The sequence below is a fragment of the Agelaius tricolor genome, unplaced genomic scaffold (assembly GCF_023055355.1).
Source record: "Agelaius tricolor isolate 1412-34295 unplaced genomic scaffold, bAgeTri1.0.p SCAF_3, whole genome shotgun sequence".
Lineage (NCBI taxonomy): Eukaryota > Metazoa > Chordata > Aves > Passeriformes > Icteridae > Agelaius > Agelaius tricolor.
In genome coordinates this window covers 56,614,741-56,639,888 of record NW_027269263.1, presented here as the reverse complement: position 1 = coordinate 56,639,888, position 25,148 = coordinate 56,614,741, and the positions used below count along the sequence as shown (strand labels likewise).

The following is a 25,148-nucleotide window of genomic DNA, read 5'->3' as shown; positions in this document are numbered from 1 at the left end:
TACAACACACTTGGAGCCCCTCCTGACCCACAAATGGAGGAGGAAATTCTCTATTCCATTGGAGATCCTCCATTCCCCTATCTAAGTGGCTAATGACAGTATTTTAATAACATCAGATCTAAGATAGATTCCCATGAAATTCTAATAAATACAGTCCTTTATTCTAATAAATTCAGTCCTTAATTCTAATAAATACAGCTGGACAGTGAGCCACTAATCATCTCTCTAACAGTATGGTTTTCCAACAAGTTTTGTTGGAAATTTGTTTTCATAGCAGCTTATCTAAATAAAGTTTTCTAAATGCTATGAGATTGTCTAAATGCTTTTTAGATTTTTTCAGATTCATGGTTCAACTCTTTGAGAAGTCTGGCTTATAGAAGTGGAAAACAGATAACCTTCCATGCACACAGAATTTGTACCAGACACAACCCCAGCTCAAGAGCTTACAAATCTAGTTTTGAACATTGTTTTCCTTGAAAGGTAGGTTCAGTGTCCTTGAAAGGTACAGCACCATCCCCTACTTCCTGCCAGAAGATCTTACATAGAAATCTCTAGCCAAAAAAATACTGTCTTCATTTGACAGAAAGGACCCAGTAGGATCAGACAAGAAAGCACACACTGAGCTGTTGCTGGTTGAAAATTACATAATAAGACTAAAAATTATAAGCTTAACCAGAAAAATGCCAAAATCCTGAAAAAAAAAAAAAACCTAGTAAATATTATTTATTTCATACATGATCAAGAGAAGGTTCTTCTCTTGGGGAAGAAAATCACAACGGGAAGTCCTCGATTGATCCGTGGTGCTTCTCATTATAATATGATCTCAGGAATTGGCTTGGTTCTATTGAGTCAAAAAGGAACCAGAAAGGTCCAAAAGGGTTTCCATCAGATGAAGATTTTAACATAAAACGTGGCTGGGAGTCCAGATAAAAAAACACCAGTTAAAGAAAAGTAGAACTGATTCCTTATTTATAGCCTTTAGTATTTCTGGGGACCAAACCCATTACTTCCTAATTCTAGACTACAACCCAAACTGGAATTATAACAATTAAAAGTCAGGAATCCAAAGCAAGGAAGATTTAACCATGGTGGCATGTGTTTTATTAGCAGGTAACATGAAGAATCAATATTTTATGACCTGTCACATATTTGAGTCATCTGACATGTTTTATCCTTAGATGTTGCAGTTGTTTGACAGTTCTAAAGTAGAAGGAAGCAAAACAGAAAAGAAGTTTTTTTTGCTGGTGTCACACTGTCAGAAAAATTTAACAGGTAATAGTCTACAACAAGCAATTAAAACACATTGGTCTCTTATTACAGAACAAATTCTGTTCTGTGGGGCCTCAGGGAAATGCATCTCATAAAGTTTGCTATTTTTATGTAAGAAGCCAGCACAAACTATACTTTCCCTGCATGAAAAAAAAATCAAAAAGAAGCAGAAATGCTGCTATTTCACAGTGCACAGATGAATACTGATTTGGAGACCTTACATAACAGAAAGATCCATCTGCAAAACCTCAGTTTGTTTTCTGCTGAGGTCCAGCTACTGATCCCAGAGTCAGAGCAACCACAGAGCCATGGGGGAACATGGCCATATGGAGGGTACAGTCTATCTGTTGTCCAGATAAAGAGCACAGCAAAGGAAGGCTCTTAGTTCAGATGAAGACAAGGAAGGGATGAAGATGAAATGCCTGTAGAATTACCTACAGCTTTAGAAGTGTCACAACTGCTCATGCTTTGTTTTCCAAGTTCCAGTTCTGAATCACGTGTTGTACTTCAATCTCAGCTTTAAAAAAGATGCAAACAAAAACAAACAAAAATCACCCTTCTGTGCCTCATAATTGCAAAGAAAACCACTAGCTCTCAGGAAATAAGAAAGAAATCAGACTTTTCACAACTCATGTTTATATGTCTTCCTGGTTTTTGAATGTTTATGGTTCATTAAGTCTTTCTGGAAAACAAGGACTTCATTCCCTGAGCAGCACTAACAGGATGAGTCTTCTGTCTCTTCCAGTGTGGTTCAAAAAAAGGAGACATTTTCATTTTTATTTGTTTCTATAGGTAGTTAGTCTAAAAGTATCCAAGATTTTATCAGAGTATTTTCTTTCATTTTCCACATCTCCCTAGAATAGCTCCTTTCATGTGTTAAAAAAAGAGAAGCATCCGAGAAAATGTCATTCTCAACAAATTGGTATTTTGTGCTGAAAACTCCTTCAATATGAAGTTCCTATGGGTAACACCATAAAAGTCCAGGAGAGTGAAGAAATCTGAATTGTAGCTTTTTTCCTTGTCTCCAAGCAATTGATAATATGAGGCTTTGCTGGCAAAGGGGTTTGCATATCACTGCAGAGAAGAAAGAGGATGGACACACGGTGATGTAAGGGCTGTAGGAATGACCAGCAAGGCTTCACTGACACATCACTTTGGGACCACCATGAAACAAGCACATTTTCCTGACCACAGCCCCAGCTGATGCTGTGCACAGTGCTGCCCACGTGGAGGGAGCCAGCACACACGGCAGGGGCTCAGCCCATGGTGCTGGGGGCTCAGCAGTGTGTCCCAGACACAGCCCAAGCTGGGCACTTGGCCACTTGTCCCTGGTCTGTACAACAGGGGCACAACTGCCTTACCAGGCCCATTGGAAGAAAAGGAGGGTTTTCTTTTTCCTTGAGTTTCTGCTTATTTCTAACTGTGCCAAGTCTGGCTCAGCAGCTTGGCTCACCCTGGCTGCAGGGACTTTGCTGCCAGCAATGCCCAGCCCTGCAGCCCCTGAAACCCAGGCAGGCTCTGCTCTCCCCCAGGGCTGGGCAATGTGAGAGGATGTGACCTCCAGAAAAGGACACCAAATGAGGAGCTGTTTCAGTGTCTGAGGCGATGAAATATTTAATCCCTGCTCTCCCTGGGATATGCATCATCACAGATTTACTTATCTGCAGCTCGGTGACAGCAGCGGCTGACAGGGACGATGACAGCTGACACACATTAACCCAGCTGCAAACACAAGCTATCACTCCAGAGCAGAAATCCATCATTATTATTTCAGCACAAGGAGGTGACTCTGTGCCAGACACCAAACCCAGGCAGCACCTGCAATGGGAAGTCAGCACTGCCAGGGTCTCTTGAGGCAAGGGAGGCTCAGCAGGACCCTCAGCCCCAGCAGGGCCAGCAGCAGTGGCACTGCTCCCTGAGCAGCCCAGCACCAAGGGTACACACAGGGTCCTCTGGGCCCCCACTGCTCACCTGCCTGATGGACCAAAATGAGAGGGAAGTATGGACAAATATTACTTGTTTAGGGTGTGGGAGGGTGGAAGCCTTTATTGGAGCTTTTCTCCAGCTGCAGATGTAGCTGTGCAGATGCAGCTGGAGCTGACTTGCTTCCCCTTTGTCTAAGCTGCCCCCCTTTCTACAGATGAGCTTCTTTCTGAGCAAACCTGAATCAGTGTCTTCTTTATCTGAGAGGCTGTTCTGAATTATTGCTGTCTTAGAGAAAGTCGTGACTGAGCTTTGAGGAACCCTGGTGAAACTGGGGTTTGGTTTGAGAGGGTGGGCTGGAGATTTCCCCCTTCCTGCTAGTGTTTGGTACTGGATTGGCTGCTGCTCGAGACAGCCCTGCTGTCTCTTGCTGCTACAATGGCATCCTTACATTGAAAGGTGCATTTTACCCAAGACTTGTCTTATAGTCATTGGTGGGAACAGCCAAACAACAGGAAAATTGTCCATGTCCACCTGTCACTCAGGGCTCCTGCAAACCAGCTTGCCTTTCTGCGTGCTCTTCAGCTGGCAATTTCCTAACACAGCCTCCCCTTCCCTCGCTGGGATGGGTTGTTTTGGTTTTTTAATCTGCACTGCTGATTGCAGTTTGCCTTCTGTGCTGAAAGCTCTTCAGGGAAGGAATCTCTTCTTTTTCTTTTACAAGAGTGACCTTCACACCTCTAGAGCAACTCAAGAAAATTTTTAAGGGAATAATATAAATTAGTAGCAATAATAAATCCTTACAAATTGTCCAAAGCCTGCACAAATTGCATTTGGTTTGGAGCAAGAAAAGGAAGATGACAGAAAAAAATGTCTTCAGGACCATGAGCATTGAACATTGTCCTTGCTACATGTCAGACACGTTTTCATGACATATGGTATTCACCAAAAACTCACCCTCTCCCTAGACCCTGGCTTTGCCAACTCCCAAATCCAGATTCTCTTCTAGCAGAGTATCATCTAACGCCACAGAGATGTTTTTCAGTAGTTTAACATGTAATTTCATACCTTGGAAACAACTGTGAGTATAATGTACAGTTCCAAACACTTCCTATTTGTCTAGAGAGTATACAGACAGTTAATTAACATTCCTGTGCTCGGTAAGCTAATCACTAAACTGCAGATTTGAAGTCTCAGACCAAAGCTGCTCCAGATCATTATCTTTCTGTTGCCCATAAACATGTAACTTGGCACCTGTGTCTTTCTCAAAGGCAAACGGGATCAATATTTGCAGCTCATTAGCAGGTTTTGGTTGAGACCCAACCTCACAGCAGCCAACCAGTGTGAGAGGAGTGTGGCAGGATGAAGGACACACAGCACAGCCTTGGTGAGCCCCTGCCCCAGAGGTGCTCTGGACCAATCCTGCAGCTGCAGGACCATTCCCCTCCATAGTGAGCCCCTGAAGCCAGAGCCCCACTCCCAGTTCCAGCCCAATTTATTAATCAAATTCTCACTTCCCTTCAGCACAAGTACATACAAAGAGAAAGTTTGGAAAACTTTTGGAAATCCTTGGATGTGCCTTTGCTCAGCATGGATTTGTGCCATGTTCCCAGGTCACACAGCTTTGGCACTGGCCAAAGAACAGGGGAATTCATTTCACACACACAGAAAAAAGAGATTTTAAATGTTTTTATTATTCTGCAGCATTTAAGGTTCATCAGCATTGATATTTTTCTTATTTTCTTTATTTTAACTTCTTGCAATCTTTTAGTTATTATGTTAAAAATTTTAAAAATCAGCTTTTTTTTTAAGGCAATTTCATTCACAGAAATGTCATGTTGGAATGACCAGAGAACTGTCAGAGCCCTCTTCATTTCTGTTAGGAGGAAACACTCACTGTATGAATTGTGAATTCATCTGGAGAAATGCAGTCTGTTGAAAAAAGAGCAGAGCTCCATTTCTGTCACACCACTAAAATAAGCCCCATCGTAGCAGCTTCCTTACACAGAGATCCTGGCTGGCACCTTCCAGGATCTGCTTCAATATTTTGGCTTTCTCCCAGCGCTGAGCTCCCACTCTCTCTGTGCTCACAGGAAAGCAGCTCCAGCCAGCCTGACACACAGTGAAGGCAGTGAGGAGCTCCCCCAGGCTGGGGCTCACCCACAGCCCCAGGGCTCTGCCTCCTGCCTGCCCTGATGGCCCAGCCCAGACAAGGACAGCTTTGTACCAATGGCACCAAGGTTTGTTTTCCCAAACCAAAAAGTGTGCCAAAGTCAACATCTAACATTGCCTAGCACAGGAAAACTCTTGGAAGATATAATGCTACTAAAGGTAAATATAAAATGTTACTAACAAAATAAAAAACCAAAAGGTTGTAAAATGCCAATCCAAACATTTTCTGGCTGATATGCCCAAAACCTTGTCAAGATACCTCACTGTCATGGCTGGATCCTCAGAGAAGCTCCCTGTAAACAAGTACATCAATGTTTGTAACAGTTTATAAATACAGACAATGAAGAACTTTTTGGGCAGTCTGATCACGCAGCTTGGAGGCTGGAGAAACAAACAAAAATACCTACAGATCCTCTGGGTTCCAGGGGAGAAACTGAAAAACAGCTACAGCAAATGGGCAGACTATAAAGAAAGTGAAACATTTTCTCATTAAACAGTTAGAGAACAGGAAGAGTTTAGGAATCACCGTTCAGAGACTCCTGTTTAGTGACAGCAATTTATTTGACCATCTGGGCAAAGAAAGACTGCAGCAAACCACATGGAGGAAATAAAAATAGATGAACAACAAGTGACTGATTTTGCTTGACTTGAGCCTACAACTCTACAGAGCAGGAAGCTACTTCATGTGAAAGACATTATTGATGAAGGCATTTCAGCCTCTTGCCAGTTCTTCCAACAACATACTAGATCTCCCATGCCAGCAAACCTGTCTTGAGACGTGACTCCCATGCCAAACTTGACAGAAACACCACCAAGTACAAAAGACAAATTGATGAGCCTTCTGGAAAGGGACCACCAGAGGAAGGAGCATCTCTGTGATGTTCCACAGTAAAAGAAAACTCTTCAGGAGAAAGAATAGGAGGCTTTTTGCTGTGTTTGTTCATTATGATAAAAATCTTCCTTTTCGTGACAGAAGCAAATATTGAAATGGAGGAAAAGGCAGCCCACTGTTCAGCAGGATCTGATCTCTACACCCCAGTGTGTTGGTTCCCACCCCAGGCAGACACAGAGCCTCCTCCCGTGTGCAGGGCACACTCACTGTGTGTGACAGCAGCAGGGGATGGTGGTGCCTGCCCTGGAGGAACAGCCATGAGCACCAAGCTGCCCAGATGAGGAACCCAAAAGCTGTTCATAGTGAGGCATGGCAAGCAGAGCCATCACCACAGGGAGCCCTGCTTCCACCAGCCCAGACTGGTGCCAGCAGATGACAGAGATGACAGCTACAACTTGATCCATCCTTGGATAGGTCTCTATTCCCTCTGTCTGTCACTCTTCTGTCTTTCTCACCAATAAATACACATATGTTGTATTCTTGGAGCTGCATTCAAACCAGGGGAAAGCCACCCAAGCCAGGGATTAGGAAGGGTGGCAGGGAAGCTTGAAACCTGCCCATATTCAGAGTTTTAGAGCCTGTAACTGCCACCTGGCTATATTTAGGAGTAGTTGAAGTAGGGTCTTTCAGAGATAAGAAAACTGTCAGGCTCTAAAAAGGTGCCTTCTTTAAGCTACTCTAGCCCCTTTTCACAAGATTTTCAGTCAAAATTCACCTGCTCCTTCAGGCACAGTATCACTGACAAGAGAGCCAAGCTGACTGCTGTATGTAGCCTGGCTCATGCCCATCAGGCTGGCCTGCTGCTTGCACCCCTGCCCAGTCAGTCCTCAAGCTATTTAACTGATCTTCCTGAGCCTCCCTGACCTGGGGCTGGAATCTCAGGCCCAGCTTCTGCAAAGCCATTTGCTCACCAGGAAAGCAGTCCTGGTGCACGATGGCACATCCCAAAAGAACCAGAATACCCATCCTCAAGCTGTGCTCAGACAAGGTCTCTGATAGCTTGTTACAAACAAGCCTAATCTTTCAGGCTTTGTTACAAAAATGCCTACTTGGTTGATATTTCAGGCTGAAGATCTTCCATGCATGGGCAGCAGCTTCCCTCTTCTTCCATGCATGCAGTTAATGTGCAGGGTAATTATAACTGCAGGATTCACATACCTCACTTTGTCCATCTCAGATTTAGGCCTCCCATCTCATCCAGGTCTACAGACCCACAGAAGCCAACAGCACTCATCCATGCTGGGAGCCATCCTGAGATTAAATTAGTCACCCCAGAAGGGGCCTGTCCTGCTCCAAGGACTTCCTAGAGCCTCACATCTGATATCTGACTGTGAGAGAGCTGATATTATGTGAGATGCATCTCCAGCCCTAACCTCTATCTGATCTCTCTGCCCAAAACATCTTCTCACCTTTCTCAAAATTTCTATCTGGAAGAAAACAGGAATTTAAAGAAGTCAAGACCATGAATGGTTAGGCAGCCCTGACCCACTCTGGGCTTCAGACTTAATTTCCCCTTGTCTCTCTCCCATGTCTCCTTTCACACCTTGGCACAAGGTGGGGACACTTCATCGCTCAATCTCTTTTTTGTGATCAATTCTTCTTGACAACCACATTTAGTCCTGGGGCCTTTTGCTTATTGTCATAATAGCTTCAAGAAACATTCTGTCTGGAGAAATCAAACAATGCAGAAAATAATGTATCCCTGCTGTGTCACTCTTTACTGTGAGGGTGGTGAGGCCCTGGAACAGGTTGCCAAGAGATGCCCAGAGATTTTCAAGACCATGTTGGATGGGCTTTGAGCAGCCTGATCAAGTCAAGTTGTCCCTGCCCACAGCAAGGGAGTTGGAATGAGGTGACACTTCAGGTCCCTTCCAACCCAAACTATTCAATGATTCCATGATTCTCCCCCCACAGCATGCTGTCTGCAGCCTCTGAACCAACATCCATTTCCTACTGTCATGTTTCAGTCATCACATACAACAGAAAAAGGAGGGGAAACACAATGTAAGATTGAATTGGATTTTCAAACTACAAGAGTCTTCCAGGGAGGGTAGGACAGTTGCTGAGTGCATTAAGTATTCAAGGAGTGTAGCTTTAGGTCTGTCGGTGTGCTGGGTTTTTTCTTGTGAATGGCAGCCTGTAAGCTGACAGCAAAGTTCTGTCCAGCTGTGTGTTGTACACAGATGCTGGAAACCTAGCAAAATTGATTTGACTGGATCCTTCAACATTTTTCTGTTTCTTCTCAGAAAACAATGTCTAATAAAACAGCATTCTGTCTGTTCAGCCATCACTGCCCTTGTGGCCCTGAAATCATCTGCCATGGATGGAAGCAACTGCACCTGTAAGAGAGAAGCAGCAATATACAAGAGAGAAGCAACAATGTACTTTATTGATATAAAACAGTGATTTAACAAAGTTCAATGGTAAATGCTACAGTGGTTTAACAAGATTCAATGGCAAGATTGTTTATTTACTGCATAGAGGACAGGAGCAGACAAAACTGCCAGAGACCCTGTCATTGAGCATGAGGTTCAGAAAGAATTTCCTTGTGTTCTCAACCCTTCTCAAAGAGAAGTGTAGGTGTGGCTGAATCCAGTCCTAGTCCCAGACTTGTTCAGTGGTTTATGTCTAAGGGATTATATTTGCACAATCAATCCTTTATATCACTTAGCTAAGATTTCAGTGTGCTATTAACCACTTACCAAGGCTCTGCTGCAGTGAGGAATCTCAGCTTTGAGGAGTAACCTTGAGAGGTGACATCCCCTCCTCAAGGGGACATCCTGGCATGCAGCCCACTACTCCAGACAGCCCTTGACTACCATGCTGCCACCCCACCCCAAAGCCCAGAGAAAGCTGAATGCAGCCATCAGACCCCACTGGTAGTTAGGGCTGAAGCAGTGGAGGGGAGCACATCACCCCAGCCTCCTGTCACATGCTAGAAGTGTGCTTGTGCAGCCAGGAACTGAGCCTTCTGACAGCAAAACCACCAGAGCCACACATTTAGAAAATTCCTGCATGCTCCTGAAACCATTTCCTACTGTCCTAGAAACACTTCCCACAAGCCATGCCCAGCAGTTCAGCTGCTGCCACTAACAGGGTGAGCAAGATACCACCCAGCAGATTGAATAAATCCCACTGTTCCACTCAGCTCTGGTTTCACAGGGCTTGCATACTGAATCAGGAAAAATCTTGTCATTTTTTATGTGATTCAATTCTATTTTATTGCAAGGAAGTGCTGCAGCAGAAGAGCAAGCTCACACACCTTCTGCTCAGATGAGTTTTTCCTCTAATGCCATATGGACAAAACAGTCACACAATTTCAATTCCAACATTTTGTAAAAGTTTTGGTAACTCCTCAAGGTTTACTGTGCATTCTCTTTAACCCCTGCCCTTTCAGGTAGGCTTTGGTAGCTGTGAGTGATGGCAGAGCAGGCAGTAGCCAGATCCTGCCCACTTGTTTGCCAGGAAGAGGAGGAAACTCCTTGGGCAGCTCTGGTGTGGACAGGTCATTAATCACATTTTGTGGAGAAGGTGCTGAACAGTGAAACACTCAAAGAGCACTGCTAGCAAAACAGTTGGGGAATTTCTGTCCATTCTTCTTTCCATCTCCACAGGCAGCCTTGTACCCTCCTTCCTGTGTCTCAGCTGCAGTGCAGGTGTAGGCAGTAATGTGTAAATGTGCACCATTTTTTCTCCTCCTGGCCATGATCTGTGGACAGCTTCTCCAAAACACATGCTAGAGTTTCAGCTTGGATCATCAGGAATCTTGGAGAGGACCTGAGTTGGTGCCTGGCTGTTTACTGAGAGCACAATTTGCCCCAGGGTCGCTCTCCAGGTGATGGATAAGCATCTCCCCATGAGGCCAGGGCAAAGGATGCTCAGTGCATCAAGAGGGAAAAGGCACCATCAGCAGGTAGGGAAATGGGAATATACATAAATCCTCTCTCTCATAACATGAAAAATAAAATAATTCTCTCAGGCCACTCAGACTGGGTTTGTTATGTGTTCTAAAGAGACTATCTTCAAGGAAATAAGAGATAATGAGTCATTGGTTGCCCTGTGCAGCTGGGCATCTATCTGCCTTTCATGACTTTTAATTATATACACCTGGATATTGCCCAGGCCATGAATACATGTTCCTGTTTGAATTTTAGGCTGCAGTGGCTACAAGTGGAGTTTTAACACACTTAGCACTTCACCAACCCTGATGTAAGCAACAAAACCATCTCCCTGTGGTTATAAGGAGCTGACCCAGATCAGTGTGTCCAAAAAGGACAACAAAGCTGGTGAGGGGCCCAGAGCACACGTCCTTTGAGGAGCAGCTGAGGGAGCTGGGGATGTTTAGCCTGGGGAAAAAGGGACTCAGGGGAGAGCTTATCATGCTACAACTCCCAGAAAGGAGATTGTAGCCAGGTGGGGGTCAGTCTCTTCTCCAGAGTAACAATTGACAGGATAAGAGGAAATGGCCTTGAGTTGCACCAGGAAAGGTTTAGATTGGATATTTGGAAAAATTTCTTCACCAAAGGAGTTGTCAGACACTGGAACACACTGCCCAGAGAAGTCTTGGATTCACTGTCCCTGGAGGTGTCCAAAAGATGTGTGGATGTGGCACTTGGAGTTACAGTTTAGGAATGAATGTGGAAGTGCAATGTTAGCAGTTGGAACCGATGGTCTTAGGGGTCTTTTCCAACCTTAATGATTCTGTGGTTCTATAAGCAGAAGGGTGAGAACTCCAACACCTCATTAAAACTGAACTTGTTCAATTTTTTTTGGCCTACAGCCCAGACAGCAGTGTTATCCAAGGTGTCTCAGCATGTCTATTTTCAATTGCAGAGCTTCAGAATCAATGTTTCTCTCATCCTTCATCGCCTCCCATACACTCCCCACAGTGCAAGCATTCAGCAGAGATGATGTTTAGGCTGGAGGAATCCTGTGGAGGTCCTGGGAGGAAATCTCTGGTACTTCATTAACCCATGGCTTTCTGCCAGCTGATGTGGTTTTGTAGCTGTACCAATTTTGGTGTCACCACAAATGCCAGTTGCTCTTTAGCAAAGCAGTTCTGTGTGTTTGGAGTCAGCAATAAAAGATGAACACTTGGAAAGGTGTTATTTTCTAGATACCAGTCAAATACATGGCAAAGATCATTTCAATATGGCTGGTGACAATTAGTGATGTAAAGTGTTAAGGTTTCTGAGACAATATATACCCAAACCTAGAAGGTCTGCCTTTCTCTCTGTATTTACTGTTCATTTTACTGACTTTACAGTAACAGCATGGAAGGGACCATCTGAAATTCAGCATGTCTTTTACACCTTGTCAGGGAGCAACCTGGAAATCTCCCTGTGATTCATGTTTACCACAAACAAAGCTCAATGTCCTCTTTCTGAAATGTACATAAACACTAAAATGCTGTAAATCCCTCCAGGCTGACTATACCCCAGCTCTGCAGTCAGCAGAAGCGATTGCCCTAATTGAGTGTGTCAATTATAAGCAGTAACCCCGTTGTGGTGAGGTCAGCCTAACAGGCAGCCTTTAAAGACTTTAAATAGGGAACTTAAGAGCAGAGCACCTGGGTGGTTGGGTAATACAGCTTCCATGAAGAACTGCTTTCATTAACTGATTTCTTGGCAGCAGCACTGTAAGTAGCTCTAAGAAAACAAACTTCAAAAGCCCATGGTGTGATACAAAACAGACTGAGAGATGTTGCATGTGAATAACTTATTTATGTCTTGTCAACTAGGCACCTATGGCATTTGTTAAATCTCATTTCCATGTGTATAACACCTGCATGCAAAATTTGTCCAAAGAATTAATGAAGGTCTTAGTATGTTACTGCTGAAATTCTGAGTGCTGCTGGAAATCCAATAAGCAATGTTAGGGGTTTGAATAACATCCATGAAATTATGATTAAAAATAATTGAAAGAAATGGCTCATTCAGTTCTGTTAAGCATTGATTGTTCCTAGGATCATCAGGGCACGTGTTCCTCACCACACAAAGTTATCTCTCTCCAGATTGCAGTTTCACCAAATATGGATTGTTTAAGAGGCTCACAGAGCCTTATCTCACTTAGAAAATAAACAGATTAGAGGCTCAGGCACTTTTTCATTCACTTTATTTGGTAGTGCTGTTTACCTATATTACTAATTACCACACTAATAACATTAGTAACCACATTTATGAAATACACCAAAGTTCCAGACTCAGACCATTTTTAATAGGTTTCATTTATCACAAGTATCTTAATTTCTCATCCACACTTTATCCTTCATTTTTGCCACATGTTTCAAAGGGTAAAAGGAAGCTCATGGAGGTATGAATTTCAAGGTTTTTTTTACAATTGGAAACTACCATCCCATTACATACTCCTATGATAAAAATGTTTTTACCACAGTGAATATTATATTTCATATTAATTTTTTAACACAAACAAAACTGACCCATTTTTAATTTTTCAGTTCCCTCCCTAGTTCACATTATGCTTCTTACATACTTATTTGCTACTTCCTAGTCTCAGCAACATCAATTAACAGTGTCTTGTAAAATAAATCTGGATATAGATACATGCTGAACAAGTCCAGAATTTTCTTCCAAAACAAACTGTGTTTGAAAAATGTCAATTTGTTGGAAGCTGATGGGGAAACAGGCATCCAAGGTCCGTGGCAGAAGGGTTTGCCACCACCAGGCTCACTGGTTCTTGGTACCACCACCCCAGGCTTTAAGGTCTGGGTATCCTGCCCTGGGGCACCACACTCTGGGTCTGTGGGTGAATTACCTGCAGGCCAAGGTGACCACAAGAGTCAAGGGTGTAGGGAATTTGAGGGAATGGAAGAAGTGTAATACAGGGGGAGGAGATGAAGTATTTCAGTCTTCTTACAGTAATATTTTTAAGTGTTTCTAGTCCTGAAATTCTTTGTTTGCTTTCATTTCACAATGAAATTCATTCTTTTTCTTTTGTTGTGACAAAACCTGTGATTTACCCCTAGTTCTGCATTCCAGCAGTCTCTTGCAGAGGCCCCTGCGTTACGATACAGGAACTGGGGTTGTGATGACATTGGCCATCCTCTGCCCCAGGATGTGGCTTTGTAAGACCCCCTGAGCAGTGACCCTTTCACAGGAGGCAGTGGAGAGGCTGCCTGACAAAGGACCTCATGGTTTGGTCTCAGGGGTCTGAGACAGCCTAGCTAATGGTGAACTGGCAGGGTTCATTTGGTGCAAGAACCTTCTGCTCACTGCCCAATGCCGGGGCAGCCAGGTTTCCACCTTTGCCTGTGCGTGGGTACTTGCAAACAGATCTGCTCATTGAGCCCCAGCTCGGGGGCTGTCCCCTGCAGCAAGGAGGGGGAGCTTTTGTCACCCTGCTCCCAGGCCCTGTGCCCCTGTCCCCTCCCTGTATGCAGCTCCCCTTAAGTACATGGAACCTGGGCAGTGAGAATTAGATTTTAAGGGAAAGTTTGATTTGAAAACACCCCCACACATCTGTCCTCACTTGAAATTTACCACAAGGTATTATTTTATCGTGTTTGCCAATGTGGGTTGTGTCCTCGAGGGAAAGGAGCTTTTGATATGGAACAGAAATGTCAGGATTTTAACTTAATTCATGGTATTCATCTGGTAAATGTCATTCTTGCCCCATATGCATTGTATCTTTATTTTCATATTGCTCTAACTTTAGATGAAATAATCTCATTATTTTGACTTCTTGTGTCAATTAGCTGATGAAAAATTATTTTTGAGAATTTCAGATTACAAATCCTACCTACAGATTAAATTTTTCACTTTTTGTGACAAATGGAAATACATATAATGAAGTGCATTAGAATATTGGTCAGAGGCTTGCTCTAAGCTAAGCACAGAGTGAACATTTTTGTGTTTGCTGGCAGTAAACCAGCTTCTCTCTTTTCTCTGTTTTGCACAGTCCTACTAAGCCAATCCTCACTAGAATGAGCACAAAACAAATGAATAACAGCTTTTGTACATCAACATTAAAATGGGAAGAAGCTTGGGAAAGGGCCTCCAACAGAGAAGAATGCTGACAAGTGCAAAAATGCCTGATGGATAAGCACCACCTTCTAAACATAGATCAGCCAGACATGGAAGTGATTTCAGAAGAGAAATGCAATCATGGATTACACACCAGCTCATTAGAAACTGTTGCTGAATTCAGCATCCAGAAGACATGCATGAAAAGTCACATTTGGGGAATAAATTAAAAGGGGTGTAGTTGTTGCTAGATAAACATATGTAATATATATGCATTGAAGAGGTTTGTAAATGTCATTTTTTTTATTCGGACGGAAAGCAAAAAGCTTTAAAACCTTTCACAGTAGAGAGGCAGTTAACTTCAGACTATTCCTATCCCAGTAGCCAAGAAGCTGTTAGGACATCTCTCTTAAATTAGCATTTATAGACTCTGAATGTTTCCATCACCTAGTGGAAAAAGCATAACTTTTACTGCTACATTGCTGCACTTCATTTACTTCACTGTATAATAAGTTGACTAAAACTGTAAAGCTTCTCAATTTTTACTGCATATGTGTTCCAATTAATATGTCTGTAACAAACTTAAGACTCAAAAATTATTTCTGACCTATATTCTAGTTCTATGAAGCATATATACTATAAGGTATGTCTGACTGAGTATCATAATGCTATAACTTCCCAAGATGCATAGAATTGTTTGTATTTGAAGTGACAAAATAAAAGCCCTTGATTTCTTTTTTAATAGAAGAAAGTAATTTACCCCTTAAATGTAACCCACTGCTGCTCTCTTCAAGGGCATTTCTTTCCCCTGTTCTGCCATAGAGCTGTGGATTGACACTCTGGCCCACACTAAAGCCAATCAGACAGGGGGATCTAATGAGACCTTCTGGCCTTAAGTTTAAACTCAATGCAACTCAGTAAACCCCTGAGTTTAAACTCAATACAAAAATTAACAGACTAGTAAGCAAATACATCTTGCAAATAGCCATGTGAGGAGGGCTGGATGCAAATAGCCCCGGGGCACTGGCAGGGAAGTCTTTCCCTCCCCAGGTCCCAAAGGGCGCACTCAGTTCCAGAAGCCACTGAGAAGTAAAACAGGAGAAGGCACAGAAGGAGCTCCTGGTGAAAGGCCTGGATGCACAGCACCAGGCACAGAGCAGCAGAGGGAGGCAAGGACTCCCCCTCTGCTCCTCTCTAACCCTGGCTCGGGACTGGCCATGAGCATATCGCTCCCTACGTGCCTCCAGGTTCTCCTTTGTATCATGGATTAATCCCGTGCAAAATGAGCACTCCAGTGCTGATTCCTTCAGGGTTTTAAAGCCTGTTCCTTCATTCTTTGGCTTTCAGGGGAAATGGCTAAAATAATAATTAATTGCTAGTGTTGATCCCAAATAATGCAAAATGCTGAAGACATGAGGAAAACATAAGTTAAAACTGCTTTTTAACTACTGACTGCACAACAAAAATTATTCCATAATTTAGTGCATGAATCTCAAAAAACTTATTTTACTTTTGAAAGAAAAATGATCTTTAAGCAAACTGCCAGTAAACAAATACAGGGAATGGGATAACTTTTCTATCTAACTACCAGGGTACCAATGTGGCACTGACTTCACTTGGATGTCAGACGAGTAAATTCATGTGTGAATCTGGGCAGCATTAAAAAAAAAAAACTTTTTAAATCTGAAACTGTGCTTGTAACTGGATGTAGAAAATTCTTCTGACTTCTAAAGGACCAGGACTAGCTGGTCAAAAACCCCACCCAAATCAGTCAATCACCATAAACATCTTCCCCATACCTGCTATTGACCTGAAGGGGATGGAAGGTAAAAACCAAGTAGTTCACACATGAGGCAGCATAAACTCATTTAAGGGCCCACTTCAGACAGGTTTTTAACCTCTGGTTAGTCCAACCAGTGTCAGCTGGAAAATGCACATCCTCAGGGGCCAGATGTATTCAGGAGTCCCTGTTAAGTGGTGTCTCAGTGAAGCCCATCCTCATTCTCTGCTCTTGTTGGCTCTCAACCACACCCACACCTCAAAGCCTGTGAAAGGGTTTGTTATCTGGATGTGCTCTCATATCACCATCTTCATTTGCTCCTTGAGTTTACCTCTATCCCACATTATTGCAGTCATGGCACTTTTGCTGTGACAGAAATCACCAAAACAGGGTTTCTCTGTATTATATTATTTTGTTTAGCATCATGGTGATGTTGTAATGTAAAAGCCCTTTCTAAATACACACAAACATTGCAAAAGAAGTGCCATCACAAGACAACACAACCCTGCCAGGGCAGCTCAGTGAATATGTACAATTTGTACACAGTCAGAAGGGAGAGACATACCAGGATGTACATCATTAAATGTTGACTCAGTAAGAATAGTATGTCTTATCTTTTTAAATGTTATCACTGTCCCATCCCACTCCATTGTAACTTGTCAATTGTAATTTCTTTTTAAGTCAAAAAACTGTAAAGAAAACTGTTGAAATACCTGATTTTCTGTAAAAGTAATAATAATAATTTTTGTTACTTCAAAGTATGCTTGGTATTAAAGTACCTAATAAAGTTCAACAAAGACTTTTGTAGCATACTAAAATAAAGTGTGATAGTGCTTTTCTCCAGCTCATCTGTGATAAGAGCAGCTGTTGTTGGGATCACTGCTCTCCTAAACACAAGCCTGGACATCTCCTTCACATCTGTACCTACAGAGGTCCCTCAGGTATGTCAAGTCCAGGCAGAATCAGATCCCTTAATGAGTGCAGGGATTTGTATTCATGGGTCAAATTCCTAGGAGAACCCTGTTGGTAAGTCATCTCCACCCTCTGGTACCTGGCTACATAGCCATATATGGGCAACAATATAAAGTTCCTAATTATTCTGTTTGCTATAAAACTTGGTTTATAGTAAGAGAAAGAAGAGTGTAAATTATTTCTAAGTTAATTATGGTTAAATAGAGAACTGCCAGGTTTGTAGCATGCTGTTCATTTTTATGGGCAATGTATTTCAGTTATTTATAAATAGATTGGAAATCCCAAACAAGTGATTTGGATGACACAGTAAAGCTCAGAAGTTGATCACCCCCTAATTTCACCACATGAAGGTACACTGGAGCCATCAGGGGCTGTCACATCATTCCAGTTTGCACCAACAGGAGGTAAGTATTTCCTTGTCAAAAAGATGCTGGATTTGCCTCCATGGTGCTGATGCAGCAGTTTCTGCATTTGGAGATGATCTAGAAATTATTGTGACCGGGGTCTAATTATGCCCAAACTGCCAGGCTCTGACACATTTCAATTAGAGTAATGGATCAGCTTCCCTCACACTATCCATCTTTCCCTGTTCTAGGGAGGAAAATGTAATGCTGGGCCCAGCAGCTTTCTGTGTGTTTTCACTGCTAGTTTGATATCCTTCAAACATTTAAAAGTTTTAGTAGTTTCATCTGATTCTCTGAGGATTTGAAATGGAATAAGATCTAGGCAGTTTAAAGTAAATAAAAAACCCACCCCAGATTTGTCCTAACTGCTTTACACATTGAAAAGACAGCCATATGCTGAATAGGTTCTGAGGTAGTGCTAGAAAGGAACACTTTTTTTCTCCCATGTGCTGAAGTCAAGAGATTTACACATTTCTCCTTCCAAAGGAGCTCTATACAGAATGGAATGGCTTTCCCTGCTGATGGAGTAGCTGGCAGTACATGCACACATTAGGCATGCTTGCAGCCATTCCACCTTGGTCTGTGATCCTCAGCAGCCTACATTAACAATTTGAGCAGAGACTTTCACAGAAGGCCTGGAATTCTGCAGAAGGTAGAATATGTAGTTTAAAAATCCATTCTCTTCCCTTTAGATCAAATAACATTTGTGTCATGGTGCTGAAAACACAAAGCCAAAGCTTGCAGTGATCCAATACTGATGTGATGCTTTCTATTACCCATCTGTCTCTCTTAAATTTTTGCTTAGAGTTACTTTATGCCTTTGCCTTCTGAAATGTCTTTTGCATTTTAAAAAGTAAAGTGATATATCCTTCCTTTCTTCCAGATAGTCTCATAACCCCATGAGGGGGTGGGGGGAGATGGGGAGGGCAGTTACACAGCTTTTCCACTTCACAAAGTGACGAGAGAAGTATTGCCTCTGCAAGAGGAAAATCTCCAGGGAAAAAAGTATAAGCAGACACATTATGGTCATCAACCCCCAAGAGGAGATGTGGCCCCTAATTGCCTATGAGACACTACAAAGCTCTTCTCCTTTTGAAACAGCTCCAAAAGTTGCTGCAAAGCACTTCCTGAGACCACCAGCATATGACCAGCCTCCAAGGTTGAGCATCAGCTCAGTCACCTGGGAAAACAGCCTGGAAGTGAAAATGCTCCAAAAAGCTGGGAGCTGGGGCTGAATTAACCTCCACCAACCAATTTTAAATTAGTGTAACAACACAGATTATTACTCCTTATTTTGCCAAGCACAAGTTAGCTTTATATTAGCCTAATATAGCTGTTAGGATTATTAATAAGCAAAATTATATATTATTGTTAGTAATTTCTTAGGGGAAAAGTGAAATAAAGATAGTCAAAATCCTATATGCTAGGATCAAGTCTCTTTGACATGACTGCCACATATTTTCAAAAGTATTTCCACAGTTTAACACCAGAAGGTGCTCTAGATCATCAGCCACATTACCAGTTACACAGACCCAGGATTCCCCTGTCAGATCCCAGCTCAGGAAGGTAGGAAATTTGCTCTGCCACAGCAAAAACCAGGAACTTCATCACTTTGACAACTCTCAAGCACGGCTTTCGCACAAGATATCAGGCAAGACTCTGGGATGTCAGCACAAATGTCAGGCTTACAGGTATGCAATCAGCACCTTGATTCTCCTTTATATAACTTTAAGCCAACACAATGCAAAATTAGTAATAAGCTAGATATTCAGTCTGGAAAGCAAAATTAGTTCTCCTCTCCATTTGCTTCGATTTTTTTTTTCCATTAAAGAAATGAAATTAGTTGAAGTTCCCCTGGAATATTCTGAGGGTCTACTAAGTGGCTGCTGTATTTGTAGAGTTTCTCAAATGGCAACAGAAAGTAATGTAAAATATTATGCTCCTGATGCCATGAGCTGAGATGGTTGGTGCCAGAGCTTTATAGAAGAGCTTTTGGATGATAAGCTACTATACATGTCATCAAGAAAGGAGCTGTTTTAGTCAGTATAGCTGAATTTATGTATGCTTGAGAAGGATAATGAATAAAATAATTCAGAAAGAAATTCAGACTTAATACATGCCATCACTGTTTGGGGGCAGGGGGTAATTTTTATTTTATATGCTTTGATATAATATGAAAATCCTCATTTACAGGCTTCAATTTATCTTGCTTTAAGTAATGTGAAAATTCTTCACCCACAAGGTACCTTGGGGATGCTGAAAGCAGTGGAGAGGCTTTCCCGGAGCAGCACCGGGCACGATGGAAGTTGTCCTTATCTGTGCTGCCATCTAATGGCGCAGCAGCCTCTGCGGCGTCGTCCTCGGGAGCTGGTTACTCAAAGGCAGCTTTGCATTTAACCTCCATAGAGATCAAGGTAACAAAACCAGCACACGCCTTACCTCCCGTGGCTCCCAGAAACGGGGCAAAATCCAAGAGATGAAACCATCACCATATTAACTCACACTGCATAAAGTTTGATACAAAGTTTGAGAACATCTACATTTTTTTTTTAATTTCTCAAGACTGAGGAGAATAAGCTTTATCTCTGTAAATGCGGATGAGAACTTTGCTTAACATTTTAAAAGCATTTTCCAGACCTATTGAGCCCAACATTTCCCAGGGGCAGGCTTCTGCATTTCCCAGATATGACAGACACTAATTTCTATCTACCCTCTCAAAGAACCATTTAATCATAGAATGGTTTGGGTTCAAAGGGGCCTTAAAGATCACCCAGTTCCAGCCCTCTGCCATGGGCAGGGACACCACCCATTAGACCAGGCTGCTGAAAGCCCATCCAACCTGGCCTTGAACACTTCCAGGGATGGAGCACCCACAGCATCTCTGGGCAATCTGAACCAGTTTTAAGCCATTATCACTTGTCCTGTCACTAGGACCCTGCCCTTGGCCTTGTTGAAATTCATGAGGCTGCCCTGGGTGCACTTCTGGAGCTTGCCCATGTCCCTCCCCATGACATCCCATCCCTCAGACGTGCCAAGTGCACCACTCAGCTTGGTGCTGTCTGCAGATCCACTCTCAGCTCCAGCATAAGCCAGGCAGGCTGCAAGCTATCAAAGCTCTGAGTGGTGTTTGGGAGCATGGAATTGAGGGACAGAACAGCAGAAGTAGGAGGCACCAGAAGGAATGGGAAAGTTAGGTAGTTTAGGTCAAACCCAGGAGACAACCATAACTGGTCAGCATTCCTCCAAATTGCTCTAGCTGAAAAAGCAGAGATTAAGGAGGCTACTGAAGTAATGACTTTGAGATGATACTGAATGTGGCATTGATGAGCTATGATCATGCAATGGGAAACTATAAACATCTTCAAAGGTGACAGAATATAGAAAACTGATGGTCCCTAAAGGAACAGACATCAGATTTAGGTCATCCTAGATAGCATTTGCTCTGAGAAATGCTAAAAGGGTGAAATCTGATTATGGATTACCAGGCTGAGGGCTGGGAGCAGCTAAAGCCCCTAATCCCAGAGGAAGAATGCAGGGACTCTAGAACCCATTAACACATTGATCAGGAGAAAAAGCAGGCTGTGAGGGTGTAGTGAGACCCAGGCTGTGGCAGGAATACCAAAAACAACAAACTCTTCCTGCCTGGTAAGGCAGTGTAGCCTCCCAGAGAGATGTCCCCAGGCCCTTACCACTCCCAAAGGAGCTGGAGAACAGGAACCAGAGGCAGGAGTATCATACACAGGCACAGCCTGAGGAAGGAAATGGCTGGGGATACAGCAAAGCCCAGAGAAATAAACTGGAAAAAGTCCAAAGCCAACGCTTGGGACAGGATTTTTGGCAGAAAAGCTCCCAAAACAATAAGAAAGTATCTCCACATACATACATTTCATGTATTTCATACTGAGGCACCTGGAAGTCTTCTCAGAGCCTTAGACAATGGGCCTTCAAAATGAATTTGTTGAATAACATGGCATTGCATGTATGTGAGCACACTTAATACAGAAGTGTAAATAATAATAATAATAATAATAATAATAATAATAATAATAATAATAATAATAATAATAATAATATGCCTGCTCTTAAATAATAACTCTGCCTGCTGCTTTTGCAGAACAAGAGTCACTGCTTGGTGTTGAGCTCTGAGGAACCACCACAGGTGATACTCAGATTTCCCAGTCATTTCTAGACTGTGCTTCTGTACTCACAGGGAGAGCTGTCACCAAATTAAACATATATTATATATATGCTATATATCATTATATATTCCTTATATATTCCTTCCCTTTTTTGCTGCTTCTCTACCCTTACAGGCTCCTTTAAAGCAGAAAAGCAAAATACATATATATCTGTAATCAGAACTCATAAAAACTTCACAAACACATCACATTTTACTGTTTTCAGTAGCATGGTTTTTTTTGGTTTTTTTTTTCCTTTTTACAAGAATTACAGAGGATGAAGAACCTCACCTGAACTTTTATAGACTGGAAAGTGCAGGGAAGAATCTCAGAACCTGAGATCCATGGCTGGGAAGCATGGAGTCACAGTACTGCAGGAATACTCATACTGAAGCAGCTTTGGATGGCCTCTAGTGCAACCTCCTGCTCCATGGGGTCAGGGCCTCTCCATTCAGGTCCCATAAACATCAGCACTGAAAAGCACATGGTGTTTCTGGGCAGGTTGCTCCAATGCTTAATAATCTCACAAATGCATCAATAATTAAGTAAATATCAATGGGGAGGTGCTGACACATGATACCAGAGCAGCTGCTATGTGTGTGGCAACACTCTTAAAGGGTACCATTCCCATCTTCCTACAGTATGTTTTTAACTCATAGGCATGTGCACTGAGGCCAGATTTTAATGTACTAATAGTGCTAACTGGTCATTGGTACGGAATTATTTTCTTGCTGTAGTTGGAAGGGATTCATTTCACCTAAGCTTATCCATTCTACCTCTAAGAGGTAAAGCCAGAAAGCTTTATTACTGTGTTGAGAAGTAATAAAGCCATATAAACCAACAGAGAAATTATTGGTGTGTAACCCTCACATTTGTAGCTGTGTTTTCTCCAGAATTCCCCAGCTAGAAAAAACGAGGTTGAGCTAACATGGCACCCAGCCCTGTGCCTGCAACCTGGACAGTACCTTAAACAACTCTGCCAGCACACAGTACCTCTGCTCCATGTTGTATAAAAACACCAGGTTTTGTGAACATTGTTTGCATTGCTAGGCTACATTGGAAGATTTGCAACAGGTCGTCAGTGAAAACTGGAACACGTTGTTATGCAAAGGTGCTGCTGAAACCCAGAAGAAAGTGAAAAAAGATAAGCCCAAGTTCCCTGTGCTGGTATAATTTGGTGGATGTAGGAGCACACAGGCTGGCTTGGTGGTGTAGAAGACCAGTGTTAGAGTCAGTGGTGTCTGTTTCCAGACTGTGAATTCTGTTCATCTAGGACACCTGTCTGCTAGTGGGAGAAGTCTTTCCAGACACTGGGAAAGTACTCAAAATCTGGAGACAACTGTGTGGTGTTACATCATCACAGCCCCTGCCTCTTACTGGACTTGAACAATCTCTTGAAGGTAATGAGTCTTCTTCCCCATTTCTGTGAATTGTCTCTTCCCACCATCTCCCTTCTACTTTCTATTGCTAATTACCCTATTTTTTTAATTGAGAGTTTGTAATAACTAGTGTTAATCTGAAAACCCAAATAATTTATCCTGGACTTCTCAATAAAGAGATATGGATGCATTACTTGTTTTATTTTGTTGGGGTTTTTTGTGGTTTTGGTTTGTTTGGTGATTTTTCTCTTATTCTTAAGGTGACTTCTGAGCACTCACAGTCAAGGTGAAATGCAAGAATTCAGGGACATCACATATTGGAAAGCTTTTTAACCCAGAAGGCAAACAAAAGTACTCAAAGTTCAACTGCAGTTAAGCCTCATTATTTTTAAGCTGATCTTATGCTACTTTGTAGTCTAATTCACTGTATTTTAATGCCAAGCACTGCAGTAACTAGCTAGAAAGAGCACTCCTCCAGGGGTGTGGAAAAGAATATGCCAGCCAGATGTCGTCCCAGGCCAGAAAATGACGCAGGCAGCACACAGCAGGGAAAACAGGCTCCAGGTCTGAGCTGCCTGGTGCAGTGCCTGCTGGGCATTGTGCCAGAAAACAACACCCTGGAGCAGTTTTCCCAGTTCTCACTCCTGTTCCCTCCTTTTTTCAGCATGTTTCCATGTTAGGATTTTACAGATGAAGCTTTTGACTCACAGTCCAACACTCAACTTGTTGTCTTTCCTTTGTCTTCTCTCTCCCAGATGCCAGATTGTTAGTCCCTTTTTAAGCAAAGAGATTTATTTAATACAACAGGAAGTAAAGGGAAATGACTTTCCAGAAGGACAAGGGAGGAGAAATATTTTTGAAGACAGAGTATTCCAGAGCCCAGAACAAGATGAATATTTTGCACACTACGTTGTTAGGTGAGAAGCTCAGTGATACCTTCAAACCCCAAAGTCAAGGGAAGATCCAGTCAAAGACACTGATATGCTGCAGTTTTGTAAGGGTTTTGCAGTCATCACAGAAGGAAGAGACAGAGAATCCAAGGAAACCCAGGATTTCAGTGCCTGAGTTAAGGACCAAATGTGCTACTAGAAAAAAACTATGTACTTGGTATGCTACAGCTGTGAGAGATCAGTAGGATCCTTCTCTTGGGACTGGTCAGAAAGTTTAACTAGGAGAAGATCAGCAGATACATTACTCAAACCAGATGTAATTTCTGCCTCCACATATGTCCTGCCCCACAGTTTGGTGATCCTGGTTCTTTCTTGTGGCATGGATTATTCCACCCTGTGTCCAGGCCAGCTCCATCAGAACTACCAAATGTCCCAGTATCCCAGTTATGCCCTCTTTACCAACAGAAGCAGAAATTTGTCTGCTGGACTCAAGTCTTCATCAGCTTCATCAAAGCATGAGCCTCAGCCACATTTTTACCTTAGTTATCCAAGATGCTAAAATCCCAGATGAAGCACTGAGAATCTGGTGCCATGGCTGGCTTATGTCAATCTAAGCATGAGCTGCTGTCAAGAGGAGCAGCCCTGCCTGCCCCTGCCTGCTCCCATCACCTCTCCAGTACCATACTGGTGCCTGTCTATGTGCACAGTCAGCTTCACCACTGAGCTGGTTCAACCCACTCTATGATGCCAAAATGCATTGAGGAGCACCAGCTTGGGGCCTGAAAGGGAAGCCTGTAGTGGATTGACATATTTTGTTCAAGCACCCTACACCATAACTGTGTGTGCAGAGTTAAGTCTGGTACATCCTGATCCCATTGGTGACACTGTGCATAGCCTGGACAACCCACTCAGCACTTGCACAGGTGGTCCAAAACACCTCATGTGTCAGACATGAAGGACACTTGCTGTGGAGTCCATCTCTGTGTGACCACTAAGACCACTGAACATGCAGAGACTGTACTGGACAAGCCTGACCACTCATGGGCACATCCAGCAGGATGCACTGGATGTGCCCATTGCTCCCAGCACACAGCAGGATCTCTCATCTAGCTATGGGAATGGCAGCTCCTCCTAGAACAACACCACCTCCACTCATGATTCTGCCTGCAGTGTCCCAAGTTTCCTACCTCTAGTTGACTGTCCATTCTCAGGATTGTCCTGAAAGCAACTGCTGTGCCATCAGGTGAGTCAGACACAGATGAGTCAGCTGTAAATACTACCTGAGACAGGGAAGAGAGATGACTTTG

The 25,148-nt window shown here is 42.8% G+C and overlaps 1 protein-coding gene across 3 annotated transcripts in view; it reads left to right on the top strand.

Annotated features, from left to right (window-relative positions):
• The window catches only part of LHFPL3 (LHFPL tetraspan subfamily member 3), a 235,127-nt gene extending 218,310 nt beyond the window's left edge, over positions 1-16,817 (top strand). For all 3 annotated transcript variants that reach the window (XM_071423950.1, XM_071423952.1, XM_071423951.1), the window contains one exon: positions 14,174-16,817. In XM_071423950.1, coding sequence (XP_071280051.1) covers positions 14,174-14,202 — 29 coding nt within the window. In that variant the 3' untranslated portion in view covers positions 14,203-16,817. The remainder of the gene's footprint in view (positions 1-14,173) is intronic.
• Positions 16,818-25,148: the final 8,331 nt, after the last annotated feature.